This window comes from Bos mutus, chromosome 2 (assembly GCF_027580195.1).
Source record: "Bos mutus isolate GX-2022 chromosome 2, NWIPB_WYAK_1.1, whole genome shotgun sequence".
In the NCBI taxonomy this organism is placed as follows: domain Eukaryota; kingdom Metazoa; phylum Chordata; class Mammalia; order Artiodactyla; family Bovidae; genus Bos; species Bos mutus.
The window spans coordinates 307,108-323,418 of record NC_091618.1 but is presented as its reverse complement, the minus strand read 5'-3'; the positions used below and the strand labels follow the sequence as shown (position 1 = coordinate 323,418).

General features: G+C 42.5%; 1 protein-coding gene across 2 annotated transcripts in view; it reads left to right on the top strand.

Annotated features, from left to right (window-relative positions):
- Positions 1 to 16,311, top strand: part of FBXO42 (F-box protein 42) — a 108,194-nt gene that overhangs the window by 46,878 nt on the left and 45,005 nt on the right. For both annotated transcript variants that reach the window (XM_070381837.1, XM_005906010.2), the window contains exons 2-3: positions 8,984 to 9,250; positions 11,763 to 11,879. In XM_070381837.1, the coding sequence (XP_070237938.1) occupies positions 9,001 to 9,250; positions 11,763 to 11,879 (367 nt within the window). In that variant the 5' untranslated portion in view covers positions 8,984 to 9,000. The remainder of the gene's footprint in view (positions 1 to 8,983; positions 9,251 to 11,762; positions 11,880 to 16,311) is intronic.

Below are 16,311 nucleotides of genomic sequence, written 5' to 3'. Positions count from 1 at the left end.
ATAGCTCTGTAGTGGATGAGTGAACTAGAAAGATGTTACCCCTTCTTAAAACTGAAGCCATGAAGTGGTGATTGCTCTAACCATCCTTACTTGGGGGAGACTTTTGTTTTCCTTATTATTTCATAGACTTTCCTCTGGATCCTGAAGAGTTTTCCAACTTAAATCATTTTGGAATGAGGTTTGGACTTGTTCTTTTTTTTTTTTTTAATGTAGCATAAAATAGCATCTTATGTTTTAAGCTTTAGCTTCTGTGGAAAGTTTGAAATTGTAAGTTTCCCTGCAACACCCCTAAATAACAGTAATAAGAATCGATACGTTTCATTGCCGTTTAAAGAAGAAAAGTGCCACAGTTGAGTCTTATTAAAACATAGGCCCTAAGAATTTAGTGGGGACACAGGAGCAAAAAGTGCTGTGAATTTACCAGCCAGTGAAGCAAAAGATCAGCTAAGCTATTTCTAAAAGAAATCAGGTTACATTCATCTTTCATGCATTCTTGCCAGTAGCCATCCTTGTCTCTGTTTCTAGCATTAGGAAGTGGTTTCCCAGCATACTGGGAGTTTTAATTTAAATTAGCCTTTTAATAAATTCAGACTATATAACTTGTTTAAATTGTGGAGTGTTTTCACAAATCAAATAAGTAGTAAAATGAAATGTTCATATCATGGCATGGTAGTGAAATCGTAGTCCCAAGAATACCGGTCCAGGTTCATGTTGCCCTGAGGGTCTCTGCGTGCGTGTGTTTGTGAGGCCTCTCTTCTCTGACTGCGCCGGGGCTGCGTTGCTGCGCACAGGCTTTCTCTGGCGGTGGCGCGCGGGCGGCTCTCCTATCTAGAGGACCCTGTGGGTCACGGGCTCTGGGGCGCGTGCGCGTCGGTAGGTGCAGTACGTGGGCTCCTGTGCTGTGTGAGCTTAGTTGCTATGGCAGGTGGAGTCTTCCCAGAGTAGGGATTGAACCTGTGTCCCCTGCATTGGCAGGTGGGTTTTTAACCACTGTACCACCAGGGAAATCCAGGTTTCCTTTCTTGGAAGTAAAACCCGTTATTCAGAGGTTATGATTTTCCAGCTTGAATTTTAAACACCTTTCTATGAAACTGTGACAATTAGATGGTAGGACTTGTGTGTGTGTATGTAGTTTTTTTGTTTTTGCTTTTTGGAGTTTTTTTTTTTTTTTTGCCTTATTCAGGAAAATAAAAATTTGTTGACCCTATATGAGTCCAAAAAAACTTGCTGATCTGTGAAATTCAGAGGTCTGAGAACCACTGCAATAGAACCTTTCCCCAAAGGCTAAGAGAGCCTTGGCATGCAGCTGATTTTCCCTGCTCCTCCGTCGTTGTCAGAGTGAGGGTGCATAACGGCAGAAAAAATCAGAACATTTTAAATATAGTAATCATGTTTTTTAGGAACTGTACATTTTATCTTTTATTTTTTTTTTAAATTTTTTGGCAGCACCCAGCAACTTGTAAGATTTTAGTTCCCCAGCCAGGGATGGAACCCGTGTCTTCTGCAGTGAAAGTGCAGTCTTAACCACTGGGCCACCAGGGGAGTCCTTATGCCCCACTTTTACTCTCTAGTGTCTTTTAGCTATCTGAAATCTCTAATTTTATTAGTCTTATTTAAGTTTTTGATAGGAAGTTTCTGTTCTTTGTCACAATATCTAGAAGTGAACGTTTAGGTTTTGTTGTTGACTTTGAAATGAATTCCCGAGACTGTGTCTGCTTATTCATTCAGCAGCCTTTTGCTGAGTGTGTATATGGATACAAGAAATGAATTATTTGCTGTTGTGCCCTAGGGAGGAGGAGGCGGGCAGCAGTGCAGTAACCGCCAGTGTGAAGGGGGGGGGGGAGGGGGGGGGGGGGGGGGGGGGTGGGAGTGGCCATGCCCTGAGCTTCACTGCAGCCTGGTGTGGTCCACTCTGGGCTAATGCAGTTCACTGCTGTTACAGGGAGGCTATCTGCCTCTTCTGCATTGTCTTCCATAAAAAATTATTTTCGAGAGAAAAATAATTTCTAAGCCTAGAAAACTGCACCTTTTAATGCACCTACTCTCTAACTCTCCTCTGATTCATACTGGACTTCCAATGAAAGCCTTTTGTCTCACATCAGTGTAATAGTTAAATTATACAGTTAGAATTGTTCTGTCCTTGGTATGTTATTACTTAAAATCTAAAAATTCAAGCTCTCACAAAATACAAATTTGGGTATTAAAGTTCTGTTACACTTTTTCAGTTTATACCACATGAAACATTTTGCTGAACCTAGAATATATGGAATTTTCAGAACCTAGAATATCTTCATTGATTGAAACCGGTACGTTTTCCTTAGCCATTTATACGCAGTGAAATCTGCTGGCTGCATATGAATACAGGGTGTGGCCCTGAGAACTGGTGCATTTCTGCTCTCTGATAGTCGTGAACCGCTTTCATTTAACAGCAGCCATTGCAAAGAGTGATGAGAAAGTATCCTGATGGGTACTTGGGGGAAACACTTCATTTTTCTTTTTCATTAAAAGGACTCTTAGATAACACAGAGAGATGAATTAACCATTGAAAAAGAACCTCACTGTAGCTGATATCTGTTATTAAACTTGGAATGCTTTCTAGAAATAGCTCTCTGAATTTACTTGTCAAAATAGCTTACAGTTTGCTAATAGCAACCGTAGTTATGCCAAATTTCTCTATTTCTAGATTTTTTTTTGGTCAAAATATCAACTGTCAGGAGTTAAGGAGTCTGTAGATTATGAACTTCTGTTAATGTACATAAAGATATTAAGTAGTTTGTACTTGTGATAAAATGCCCATCACGTAAAAAATAACTTTTGCCCTTTTGTCCTAAAAGTAATTCTGTAAGTGACAAAGAACATTGGTACAGGAGACAGTAACTTGAAAATTTTTCATCTTTCCACCTTCCCCCATTTCATTCCTTGGGATGGCTCTTAACTCTAACCCTATTCTTCAAAGCCCAAAGGCTTCCTTCTGTGTAACTTCCTTCTCAAACTAGTTGGAAGGCATCTCTTCCTTCCCTGAACTGCTAGAACTTCTTGTTTGGTATCACAGTCTATCTTGTGTTGGTATTCTTTATTTGTCTTTGGCTCTTACCAAATCTCTTTGAGAGGAATTAGTGGCATATATTCTTTTTGTGACTCCCATGGTTTTTTGTGACTCCCAAAGCTATGGTTTTTTCAGTAGTCATGTATTGATGAGAGTTGGACTGTAAAGAAAGCTGAGCACTGAAGAATCGATGCTTTTGAACTGTGGTGTTGGAGAAGACTCTTGAGAGTCCCTTGGACTGCAAGGAGATCCAACCAGTCCATCCTAAAGGAGATCAGTCCTGGGTGTTCATTGAAAGGACTGATGTTGAAGCTGAGACTCCAATACTTTGGCCACCTGATGCGAAGAGCTGATTCACCGGAAAAGACCCTGATGCTGGGAAAGATCGGGGGCAGGAGGAGAAGGGGATGACAGAGGATGAGAAGGTTGGATGGCATCACCAACTCAATGGACTTGAGTTTGAGTAAGCTCCGCGAGTTGGTGATGGACAGGGAAGCCTGGTGTGCTGCGGTCCATGGAGTCGCAGAGAATCGGATACAACTGAGCGACTGAACTGAACTGGGATCTAAGTACAGTTATTTTCACGTACAGCAAATGTTCCATTGGTATTTACTGAGTGCGTGAAGTAAGGTAAAATTTATATTTTGCCAGTTTTTCTTTTGTAACTTTTTCATTTGATCTAGTACAATGATGATAATGATGGTGGAAAATAGGAAGACAGTATCATCTTAGATTGGATCATATTGTGGTCTGTAAATTTTCATTCAGCAGTATTTTATGTTTCCAAGAATAGTATTTAATCCTTAGCTAACATTAGTGTGACTGGGTGGGTAACTTCACGAGTTTCATGGTAATACCTGTGTAGGGTTGCTTCTTTGTCCTTGCAGCTGGAGAGGCCCTCATGCTGACAGATGACTCTGGGTGTTTTCCGTTCAATCCGGAATGCCTCCGTGCTTAAAGTCTCAGTGCTTTACTTTACCATCATCATTAAGTCTCTTCCTTAATTGCACTTTTTTCACCTTTTGGCATGGTAAAGAATAAACTTGATTACATTTTAAATGTTCAGCTTCCTTTTAGATAAGTGAAGTATATTCTGATTTTCTTAAGAAAAGAAAGTGTGTTAACTCCAAGAGGATTGTCACATGTCTAGTTCTGTAGAAACCAAAAGTACAATTGGTCACATATTGTTCTGGGCAGTGATTGTTACATAATAACAAAGTAATCTCATTCCCATCTTTAATTTCTTTGAATCGATTTTAACTCTTCACAAGTTAATCTGTTTCCTCCAATAAGTTCAGATTAGTTTGTTGCTATCTGCTGTCTTTACAGAATCTTTATGAAGTAGGTGGGTTTGAAACTTTGATTTCTTAAAGATAGATTTTTCCTGTCTTAACTCTGTGTGACTTACCTTGGGTCACACAGCATTATAGCTAGAAACAGTAACCACATCTCTCAGTCTCAAAGACTTCAGTGCAGTTCAGGCACTCAGTTGTGTCCGACTCTTTGTGACCCCGTGAACCGCAGCATGCCAGGCCTCCCTGTCCATCACCAACTCCCTGAGTTTGCTCAAACTTATGTCCGTTGAATCAGTGATGCCATCCAACCATCTCATCCTCTGTTGTCCCCTTCTCCTCCTGCCTTCAATCTTTCCCAGCATCAGGGTCTTTTCCAATGAGTCAGCTCTTCGCATCAGGTGGCCAAAGTATTGGAGCTTCAGCTTCAGCATCAGTCCTTCCAGTGAGTATTCAGGGTTGATTTCCTTTAGGATTGACTGGTTTGATCTCCTTGCAGTCCAGGGGACTCTCAAGAGTCTTCTCGAACACCACTGTTCAAAAGCATCAATTCTTTGGCACTCGGCCTTCTTTATGGTCCAACTCTCACATCCATACATGACCACTGGAAAAACTGTAGCTTTGACTCTATGGACCTTTGTTGACAAAGTGATGTCTTTTCTTTTTAAAGGGCAAAATTCATGGAATCAGAGGGGTATATTCTCTCTGACCAATAAGCTATCTTGACAGCATCTAGTGACACATAATAAGGGTAGGATCTGCTGTTGTTCCTGAATGTGTTGATATTATTGATGTAATTTCTATTATAAAATAATGCAAAGCATGTTGTGAGTAGAAATGTCAATAAGCTTTGCCCTTATTTGAATGTCTAGTGCTTGGAAGACAAGATTCCCAGGCGGTGATCTCTGCTCTCCAGGAGCTCAGATTTTAGTAAGTTAGCTTCAGTTTGTGGTTTCTCCCAAAGACTTGGTCACTTTTCCAATGAGTCAGCTCTTCCCATCAGGTGGCCAAAGTATTAGAGCTAGAGCTTCAGCTTCAGCGCCAGTCCTTCCAATGAGTATTCAGGGTTGATTTCCTTTAGGATTAACTGGTTGGATCTCCTTGCAGTCCAGGGCACTCTCAAGAGTCTTCTCCAACACCACTGTTCAAAAGCATCAATTCTTTGGCACTCAGCCTTCTTTATGGTCCAACTCTCACATCCATACATGACTACTCGAAAAACCGTAGAAGGCCTAACACAAATGTGAAGGGCGAGGAAGATTTCTTTTAAAGACTTTCATGAAAACCATATTCAATGAGTTAATACAGTTCCATGTGAAATGTTTTGTAGGGCTTCTTTTGGCATGGAAAAATGAAGCATTGTTTCAGAATGTCTCTGCTTCCTCTGGGAGTGTGAGTAGCGGTTTCAGCACCTAGTTAGTAGTGGACGTGCAAGACTGCAGACTGGTGTTGGGCGTGTGATCGCAGAGCACTTGCATCAGAGCCCACGCCTGTGTGTTCTCCTCAGCACCTGTGCTGAAGACCAAGTTAGCAAGCATGGCCTCAGGGGTGTCGGGTTTGATCCTTTCATGGACAGTGGAATGGTTGAATGATGAGAAATTTCAATTGAATTGAAAATTCAGTTGAGAAAATTGAATTCATTCAGGTTGAATGCTTAAAACTGGGGGTTAAACAAAAATGTGAGTCCCTTTATTTAGGCTTGCTAATTGTAAACATCTATTTCTGCTTTATTGACTATGCCAAAGCCTTTGTGTGGATCACAATAAACTGTGGAAAATTCTGAAAGAGATGGGAATAGCAGACCACCTGACCTGCCTCCTGAGAAAACTGTATGAAGGTCAGGAAGCAACAGTTAGAACTGGACATGGAACAAGAGTCTGGTTCCAAATAGGAAAAGGAGTACATCAAGGCTGTATGTTGTCACCCTGCTTATTGAACTTCTATGCAGAGTACATCATGAGAAACGCTGGACTGGAAGAAGCACAAGCTGGAATCAAGATTGCTGGGAGAAATATCAATAACCTCAGATATGCAGATGACACCACCCTTATGGCAGAAAGTGAAGAGGAACTAAAAAGCCTCTTGATGAAAGTGAAAGAGGAGAGCGAAAAAGTTGGCTTAAAGCTCAACATTCAGAAAACGAAGATCGTGGCATCTGGTCCCATCACTTCATGGGAAATAGATGGGGAAACAGTGGAAACAGTGTCAGACTTTATTTTTTTAGGCTCCAAGATCACTGCAGATGGTGACTGCACCCATGAAATTAAAAGACGCCTACTCCTTGGAAGGAAAGTTATGACCAACCTAGATAGCATATTGAAAAGCAGAGACATTACTTTGCCAACAAAGGTCCATCTAGTCAAGGCTATGGTTTTTCCTGTGGTCATGTATGGATATGAGAGTTGGACTGTGAAGAAAGCTGAGCGCTGAAGAATTGATGCTTTTGAACTGTGGTGTTGGAGAAGACTCTTGAGAGTCCCTTGGGCTGCAAGGAGATCCAACCAGTCCATTCTGAAGGAGATCAGCCCTGAGATTTCTTTGGAGGGAATGATGCTGAAGCTGAAACTCCAATACTTTGTCCACCTAATGCGAAGAACTGACTCATTTGAAAAGACCCTGATGCTGGGAAAGATTGAATGAGGGAGAAGAAGGGGATGACAGAGGATGAGATGTCTGGATGGCATCACTGACTCGATGGACGTGAGTCTGAGTGAACTCTGGGAGTTGGTGATGGACAGGGAAGCCTGGCGTGCTGCGGTCTCTGGGGTCGCAAAGTTGGATGTGACTGAGCGACTGAACTGAACTAAACCCTTCGTTGGTCACATCATTTGCAAATATTTTCTTCTGTTCTCCAGGTTTTCTTTTCATTTTGTTTATGATTTCCTTTGCTGTGCAAAAGTTACTGAATTTAATTAGATCCCACTTGTTTACTTTTGTTTTTATTTCCATTACTCTGGGAGATGGCTTGAAAAATACATTGCTGTGATTCATGTCAAAAGTGTTCTGACTGTGTTTTCCTTCTGGTCCTGCATTTATCTTTGATCCATTTTGAGTCTACTTTTCTGTATGGTGTTAAGGAGTTTTCTGATTTCGTGTTTTTACATATGGCTGTCCAGTCTTCCCAGCACCACTCTGTCACAGATAGTTGACCAGAGGTGCCTGAGCCTCCTGCCCTGCTCCATCGGTCTGCATTTCTGGTCTGGGGCCAGTGCCATACCGCTCTGATTGCTGCAGCTTTGTAGCATGGAGAGTGGTCAGGGAGCCTGATTGGTCCAGCTCCGTTTTTCTTTCTCAAGATTGCTTTGGCTGTTCTTTTATGTCTTTTAGGATCTTTTATGTCTCTATACAGAATTAAAGAATTTTTTTCTAGTTTTGTGAAAAATGTCATGGGTGACATGATAGGGATTGCATCGAATGTGTAGATTGCCTTGGGTAGTATAGTCATTTTGGTACGTAACTGTACTCTTTAGCCTAAGAGTTAGGGCTGGAAGTGGAAAGGCCTTCCTCTAGCAAGTTACGCACATGGAACAGAGTTCGCTCACAGTAGAGCAGAGGTGGCCGTCCAGGATCTTTTATTTAACACAGTTTATAGTAAACCCGTCACAGTTCCTGCCTGCTTCCGAGGAATGGCGGGGATTGCTGCTGCCCTTGCTCTGCCACCGTGCCCTCTCCCGACCATGAGCGTCGAGGCCGCGCCCCTGCTGCTCAGCGGCCCCCGGCTGTGCGTTACCGTCGGTGCATCAGCAGCCACTTGGTCAGGACGCAGTGCGGTATCATGGGTAATGTGGCAGATGCATTATGTTAGGAGCAATTTCATGAGTTTTGACTCATGTTTTTCTTACTGTGATCATTCTTCCCAGTTTTTAAGATGTACATAAACTGTTTTTGCCTAGTGTTCAATCTGCTGTAAGCATGGACGTGTAGTGTGTACTATTCTGTCTTGCTCAGCGTTAAGATTTACCCCGTGAGTATCTGTGGTTCCTTCCTGTATAGTGTTCTGTTGTTGGAATGTAGCACAGTCTATCTTTTCTCTTGTTGATGGGTATTTATATTGTTTTCCATTTTTAGCTCCTCGGATCTGTTTCGATGTTTCCTATTTTAAGTATTGCCTTGTATCTGCTAGTACAGCTCGTTAAGCTTGTATTAGAACACTTAACATCCTCTTACGTGAACTGCCTTGTGTCATCTCTTATTCCCGTATCCTCAGAGTGTCCTTTTCACTCTTCTAGAATGCACCGTTTTTTCTTTTAAGTTTGAGGTCCTGAATCATATTACTGGCTAAGGGAAGCTAGTTGCTGTTCCCTTTGCTATTGCCGATCATATACCTTGAGTTAGAGGAGTTGTTGAGAACAAGTCTTTTGGTTTTGTGGTTTTACCAGAACTTGGCTGACACTCTAGGTTTTCAGTGAAGAGGGAAAAAAACGCTATCAGAAACCTCTAGAGATTATTAGATATTTGGGATGGGCTTGGTATTTGAGCTGTGCCTGACAAATTAAGGTAGCTCGCAGCTAGTGTGGGGAAGTGCTAAAGAACAGGTTTCATTCTGAGCATCTGAACGAAATCGTGACCAGCTGGGCTGCAAGCGCCTGAGCTAGTTCAGAACTTGAGAAAGTGTGCCCTGGTGTGTGCTTCTCTCCTGCTGCAGGTGTCAAGTGGGATGTCATGGCCAGCTCCTCAGACAGCGAAGATGACAGTTTCATGGCTGTGGACCAAGAGGAGACCGTGCTGGAAGGGACAATGGAGCAAGACGAGGAGCCCCGCGCGGCGCTGGAGGTTGTGGAGATGCAACATAACAGGTCCATGTCTGAGCTGCCAGAAGAGGTTTTGGAGTATATCCTGTCCTTCCTCTCCCCGTACCAGGAGCACAAAACTGCAGCCCTCGTCTGCAAGCAGTGGTATCGACTGATTAAAGGTACTGTGGAAAGTGCAAAGGTTTATTCACGTATTTAAGATTTCTTTGAATGATTTCTAATCTCTCAGTTTCCTTCTCTCTTTTCTCCTTTCCGTTTATTGTGGTTCTGAAACTTAGCATTAGACAGTTCGCTCTGTACATTTTTCTTTCTCTCTATCCTGCCTAGCGTTATGAACAACTTGAATACTGTAGGTTTGAATCCAATTTGCAGTTTTAAAATGAGGATTCTTCATATTCTTGGAGTTGATCCAGTAAATTGTATTATTCTGGAATAGGTAGAGTAGGGATGAATATGGATTGATGGTAAGAGCTGACCTTCATATAACTCTCACCATTGTCAGGACTATTGTAACTGCGTTACAGTCATCCTGGCAAACTGTGAATAGCTTCAAGTTAGCTGTCTGTGGCAGATGTGGAGTTATGAAAGCATTTGATGCTTGACTTTATCTCTAAACAGCCCAGGTCCTATATATGTATTTTACTTTTTAAAATGAATTTCTCCTTTTTTCCCCTCCATTTTCTAATCAAGATTTCAGCTCTAAATGTTGAGGTTACTAATTATACTATATTTTTCCAAATATTTTTTTGTGTGGACCATTTTTAAAGTCTTTATTGAATCTGTTACAATATTGCTTCTGTTTTTGTTTTTTGGCCGTGAGGCATGTGGGGTCTTCACTCCCTGACCAGGGATCAGACCTGCACCCCTGCACTGGAGAGTGGTCTTAACCACTGGACCGTCAAGGCAGTCCCCTGTATTTTGAATTAATAACAGTTATTTTGTTTTAGGTGGAAAGGGCCTTTTTTTTTTTTGAATGAAGATGACCAAGCCAGTTGAATGATCTTTGATCAAAGCAAGGGTTGTATTGACTTTTTCTTTGCTGGTGTGAGCAAGGCAGCCAGAGATAGGAGAGAGGGAAAAGGTTTAGATCAGAATCAGTCTTAAAATCTTTCCTAGAACCAGAGAGGTTCTCTGAGGAGTAGGGTCTGTATCAGTTGTCCAGACTGCAACCTCGATGGCTAATGAGGACCAGCTGTGTTGAAACTGCCCGCGGGCCCTGCGTGCATTTGCTCACAACTGGTAACATTGGTATGCACACTTGCTTCTGTTTGCAGAATTAATGGACTCTGCAGGAGAGATTGGCTCCCTGCACTATGGAGGTGGATGGTTTTACCTCTAAAATAGAGGAGGAAGAATCATACCTGAGGGGTGGTGATCTGATCAAAGATATTTATTTATTCTTGGCATTCTTATCATTTCGATCTTTTTTTCTTTTTTTAAGAGAAAAGGACCTTACCCTCTTACCCTAGTGTTCACAGCCCTAGATCTGGGGGCAGTCACTGCCAGGACAGTGTTTTCTCCCCTCAATCATTACGTATCTGTCTTTTATGCATCACTGCCTTATCTCAATCCAGGGTTTGAAAATGTGTATTACTTCACCAGTGTATAGTTGGCAGTATGGTCACACATTAAAAATGGCCATGTTTTTTTAATATTCCAGTTCTTATCTGTGAGTTCAACCAAGGGAGAAGGATCATCACTGGAAAACATGTTCTGTGATCCTACTTAAGGATCCACAAGGTGGCATAAATTCAAGAGTGATATTCTTTCAAAATGTAAATAATTGATTGTACACTTCATTCAAAATGCTTCTCTTTGAAATAAGATAGTAATTTCATGTATTGGAAAAACAGATTGTTCCAGAAGTATGAAGCTCTCACTTTAAAAAAAATAGACTTTATTTTTTTTTAAGTGGTTTTAGGTTCACAGCAAAATTGCGCAGGTCATAGATTTCCCATATACCCTCTGCCCCCAGACATGCACAGCCTCTCCCACTTTCAGCATCCTCACCAGGGTGGTACATTTTACAGTTGATGATCCTGCATTGACGACATTGATATACCATTGTCACTCAAAGTCTGCGGTTTACTTTAGGGGTACATTCTGTGAGTTTGGACATGTGTATAATGACATGTATCCAGCGTTACAGCAGAAACTCTTGATTTTTTTTTTTAAACAGCTTTCCTTAGTTATAAATTCATCGTTTCACAATCCACTGTCAGCTAATTATTATCTCCTTGTTTAATACGGAGAATCCTTGGTCTAACCATAGGTATTTACTGAACAGCTGTTACATTCCAGAGATTTTTTTTTACCATATTTTTTCTCACAAAACTAAATTATCTCCCAAGTCTCTGTTTTGGAATAAAAAGCACCAGTTATTCTGCTATGTCTCCTTATGATATGGCTAAGTGGAGCAGAGGTGCGGTGCGAGCTGATTTTGTCGCCTTGCGGGAGGCACTCAGCCTTGGTGAAATCTGAAGATCACGTCTTCCGGTTTTGGACTTACGTGACTTTGTTTTCTGTCTTTGAATGAAAAAAAAATCAAAGAAATTTGGAGTTCCTCAAAGAAACTTACATCTTAAAAAAGTGATAAGACAGTAGATTAAATTTTAATAATTTGATTTACAAGTGAAGAGTCCAGGCTGAGGCACTGGTTATTTTTGTCTTTAGGTGTCGCCCACCAGTGTTACCATGGTTTCATAAAGGCTGTTCAGGAAGGAAACATCCAGTGGGAGAGTCGGACTTACCCTTATCCCGGGACCCCCATCACCCAGCGGTTCTCACACAGTAAGTATTATCGTGAAAGCAGGTCCCATCTTGCCAGCGGTCATGTTCGCAAAAACTATTTTTGAGGCTTGTATTTTGTTTGACGTTTCTAATGAAGATAATATAAATGAGGATTCATATTAATCTTACAGCCAGAATTAGGGAAGAACGTGAGCCTAGACGTGCTGCAGGCACAGTGGTATAATCTTAGGCTCTGCTTTTCCGTGGGATTTTTCAGTATCTGTGCTCCAAAGAGGTCAAGGTGTCATGCTTATGCCTTTAAACACTTGACATCGGGTGAGAGAGGACGAAGGGAAGGTGTTCATGAGCGTGTTTCTGTGATCCTGCTTAGGGAGCAGCCAGAGTTTAGCAGGAATTCATTATTTTAACATGGTGTGTGTTTGGCAAACACGGAATTTGACTGGGGTCACACACAAATTTTGAACATGAAGGATATTGATTATAAAATACAAATTTAAGTAATAAAATTATAAGTAAAATGTTCTGACAAATAGACATAATTTAGAGTTTTCGACTTATTCTAGAATTAACTGTCCATTTTAGCTGATTTTTATAGATGCTGCTTTATGTATTTTTTCCTTTGACTCATGCCCCACACCTTGTGGGATCTTAGTTCCCTGACCAGCGATGAAACCCAGGCCCCAGCAATGAGAGCACTGAATCCTCACCACTGGACCGCCAGGGACTTCCCAGTATCATTTCATTCCAGAGGTGACTTCTTTACCCTGAGCCACCAGGGGAAGCCCATTGGTGATTCGTATCCATCCATGAAAGTGAGACTGAGCTGTGTTGCACTGCAGGCCAGTAAAGGTGTATATATATCAGTGGTTTTACAAAAGTTAGTTGAGAAGAGAGGGAAGCCTTGTAGAAAGTTCTCGGAATTACTACTTTAGTTATATTGCTTTCCTGTTCAGAAACCTTGAGTGTCTGTCCAGTGATAAAGCTAAACTTAGTCATAGTTAAAACCCTCTTTAAGCTGACTTATTTCTACATTTACTAATTCATCTCCTGACTTTTCCCAAGAGCTCGCCTCATTTTAAGTTGTCACTTTGCTGTGCTCATTTCTTCCTCCCTGGAGTATTCTCGTCCACTTAGCTGAAGCCTGCTTGTTCTTGAAAGCTCAATTCAAGTTCTTGCTCTTTGGGGAAAGCTTTTCTCAACTCTCTGGGCCACAGAAAATTTTTCCTGATCTGCACTTGCATCTGGAACACTGATCTGGCGCCTAACTCACATTGTCTTTGTCTGTCGGCTTTCATATTTGTGTCTCTTTTTTTAAGCCGTATGTTGAAATTTGAGGGGAAGGAGAATTATTGGCTATCTGTGTTACATAGAAATTACTCGCAAAGTTACCAACTTAAAACAAGATTTGTCATCTCACAGAGTTCCTCAGGGTCAAGAATCCGGGAGTGGCTTAGCTGGCAGGTTCTGAGTCAGGGTCTCTCATGAGGTTACAGCCAGTGTGTCAGCCGGGGCTCCCGTCCCCTGAGCGCTCGACCGGCGCCTGGGGAGTCTGTCTCCAGGCTCACTTAGTGACTGTTGAGAGAAGACTCAGCTCCTTACTGCGTGGACTTCTCCACAGAGCTGCTCACGACTTGGCAGCGGGCTTCCCACGAAACGAGTGATCAGAGAGAGAAGTGGAGACGCTAAGCTGGCAGCCATGCTGTTTTCTCCAGCCTGATCTCTGAAGTGAATACCGTCCTTTCTGCTCTATCCTGTAGGTCACACAGGGGTTGACCGAGGGTGTAATACCAGGCAGTGAGGATCCTTGGCATTCTCTTGGAGGTTGACTACCCCAGACCATACGCCGTACTCTCATATCCAAAGCTGTTCAGTGAAAAACGAGGGCTCATCGTTGTCTTTGAACTGAATCTAAATAGATCAAAAGAATGAGTCGAACTATTGGCTGTTCTCACTTCTCTCAGGGAGCTGTTTTCACTCACGCCGTTGTAAACCCCCTGAAGCAGTAGATCTCAAAAGTGTGATTCTTGGACTTTGGGGGAGGGAGGCGTCTGTGAGACTCTTTGGGGGATCTGTGAGGTCAGAACTGGCTTTTGTTAGTTTTCGCCTGTGACTGTGTGGTCATGGCGTCGTTCCCGTGTCCTGAGCCGTGAGGCTGTAGCAGTTCCCCCAGCACTGCTTTGGCACCATGTGTGCGGCTGTCAGCACAGTGGAAAGACAATGACTGCTGCTTCAACTGCTGCTACTTGTTATGATTATAAAAATAGTTTTGAAAGAGTCTCAAATGTTTTCAGGAGTTCATAGACGTATACTTTGCAGTAAAATTTAGACGAATCCTTGCTGAAAATATTTAATGAAATTATGGGAGGATCCATATTAGGTCCAGTATTTATTGTTGAAACTTCAGTTATCTATAGATGCTTGGAATGAGGAGCAGAGACAGGATTTATTTGTTCTTGGCTGTGGTGGGCCTTTGTTGCTGCACGAAGGCTCACTCTGGTGGTTGGTGCACAGGCTTCTCACTGGCGGAGGCTTCTCCATTGCACAGAGCGGCTCTGAGCGCCGTGACTCAGCAGGCGGGGAGCGGCTCTGAGCGCCGTGGCTCAGCAGGCAGGGAGCGGCTCGAGCGGTCCAGAATCCAGGCTGAGTGGTTGTGGTGCACGGGCTTAGTAGCTCCAAGGCACGTGGGATCTTCCCGAACCAGGGGTCGAACCGGTGTCCCTTGCCCTGCCAGGTGGCTCCTTAAATATTGGACAACCACGGAAGCCTGAGGACGGTGTTTTGAAACAAATAGTGTTGGAGCCCTTTGTTGTTGTTTAATTGCTCAGTTGTATCCAGCTCTTTGCCACCCCATGGAATGCAGCACACCAGGCCGCCCTGTCCTTCACCATCTCCCAGAACTTGCTCAAACTCATGTCCATCAAGTCAGTAATGCCATCCAGCCGTCTCGTCCTCTGTCGCGCCCTTCTCCTCCCGCCTTCACTCTTTCCCAGCATCAGGGTCTTTTCCAATGAGTCAGTTCTTCGCATCAGGTGGCCAGAGTATTCAGCTTCAGCATCAGTCCTTCCAATGAATATGCAGGACTATTTTCCTTAGGATGGACTGGTTGAATCTCCTTGCAGTCAAGAGACTCTCAAGAGTCTTCTCCAACACCACAGTTCAAAAGCATCATTCTTCGGTGCTCAGCTTTCTTTATAGTCCAACTCTCACATCCATACATGACTACTGGAAAAACCGTAGCTTTGACTAGACAGACCTTTGTTGGGAAAGTGATGTCTCTGCTTTTTAGTACACTGTCTAGGTTTGTCATAGCTTTTCTTTCAAGGAACAAGCATCTTTTAATTTCATGGCTGCAGTCACCGTCTGCAGTGATTCTGGAGCCCAGAAAAATAAAGTCTGTCACTGCCTCTACTTTTTCCCCTTCTGTTTGCCATAAAGTGATGGAACCAGATGCTATGATCTTAGTTTTCTGAATGTTGAGTTTCAAGCCAGCTTTTTTACTCTCCACTTTCACCATCATCAAGAAACTAGTTTCTCTTTACTTTCTGCCATTGAGTGGTATCATCTATATATCTGAGGTTGTTGATATTTCTCCTGGCACTCTTGATTCCAGCTTGTGATTCATCCAGCCCAGCATTTCACATGATGTACTCTGCATGTAAGTTAAATAAGCAGGTTGACAATATACAGCCTTGTTGAACTCCTTTCCCAACTGTGAACCAGTCATTTGTTCCATGTCTGATTTCTAACTGTTGCTTCTTGACTTGCATAGAGGTTTCTCAAGAGACATGTAGTCTGTCTCTTAATGTTTATTACCATCTGCCTTTTACCATAATTATCTGTGTAGGAAAGGCTACATGCTAAAGAAAAACTTTTGACTTGGGGAAGCAAGTTCCTTGGCTCCTCTGATCGACACTTTCCTCATCTGTAAGATGTGTATATGCCCACGTGTTTAGGAGTTTCCCAAAGTTTGTTGTGATCCACAAAGTCAAAGGCTTGTGTAGTCAGTGAAGCAGAAGTAGTTGTTTTTCTGGAATACCCTTGCTTTCTCCATGGTCCAGTGAATGTAGGCAGTTTGATCTCTGGATCATCTGCTTTTTCTAAACCCAGCTTGTACACCTGAAAGTTCTTAGTTCTTGAAGGATTTTGAGCAGAACCTAGAATTCAGTTCAGTTCAGTTGCTCAGTTGTGTCCTACTTTTTGCAAATCCATGGAGTGCAGCACGCCAGGCTTCCCTGTCCATCACCAAATTGCGTAGTTCCCCCCAAATTTTCTTCTCTCCATAATTTAGTGAACGGCATTGTCATTCTCTCCATTATACAAACTTGAAATCTTGTTTTCACGCTCAGTTCCTCTCCCTCCCTCAACAGCAAAAGTCAAACCCTGCTGACTCTGTTCTGTCTCAGATCTTTCCTTTTACCCCCATTCCTCACACTTCGGACTTAATCATCCCATCTTTCCTAAGTCTTTTCTC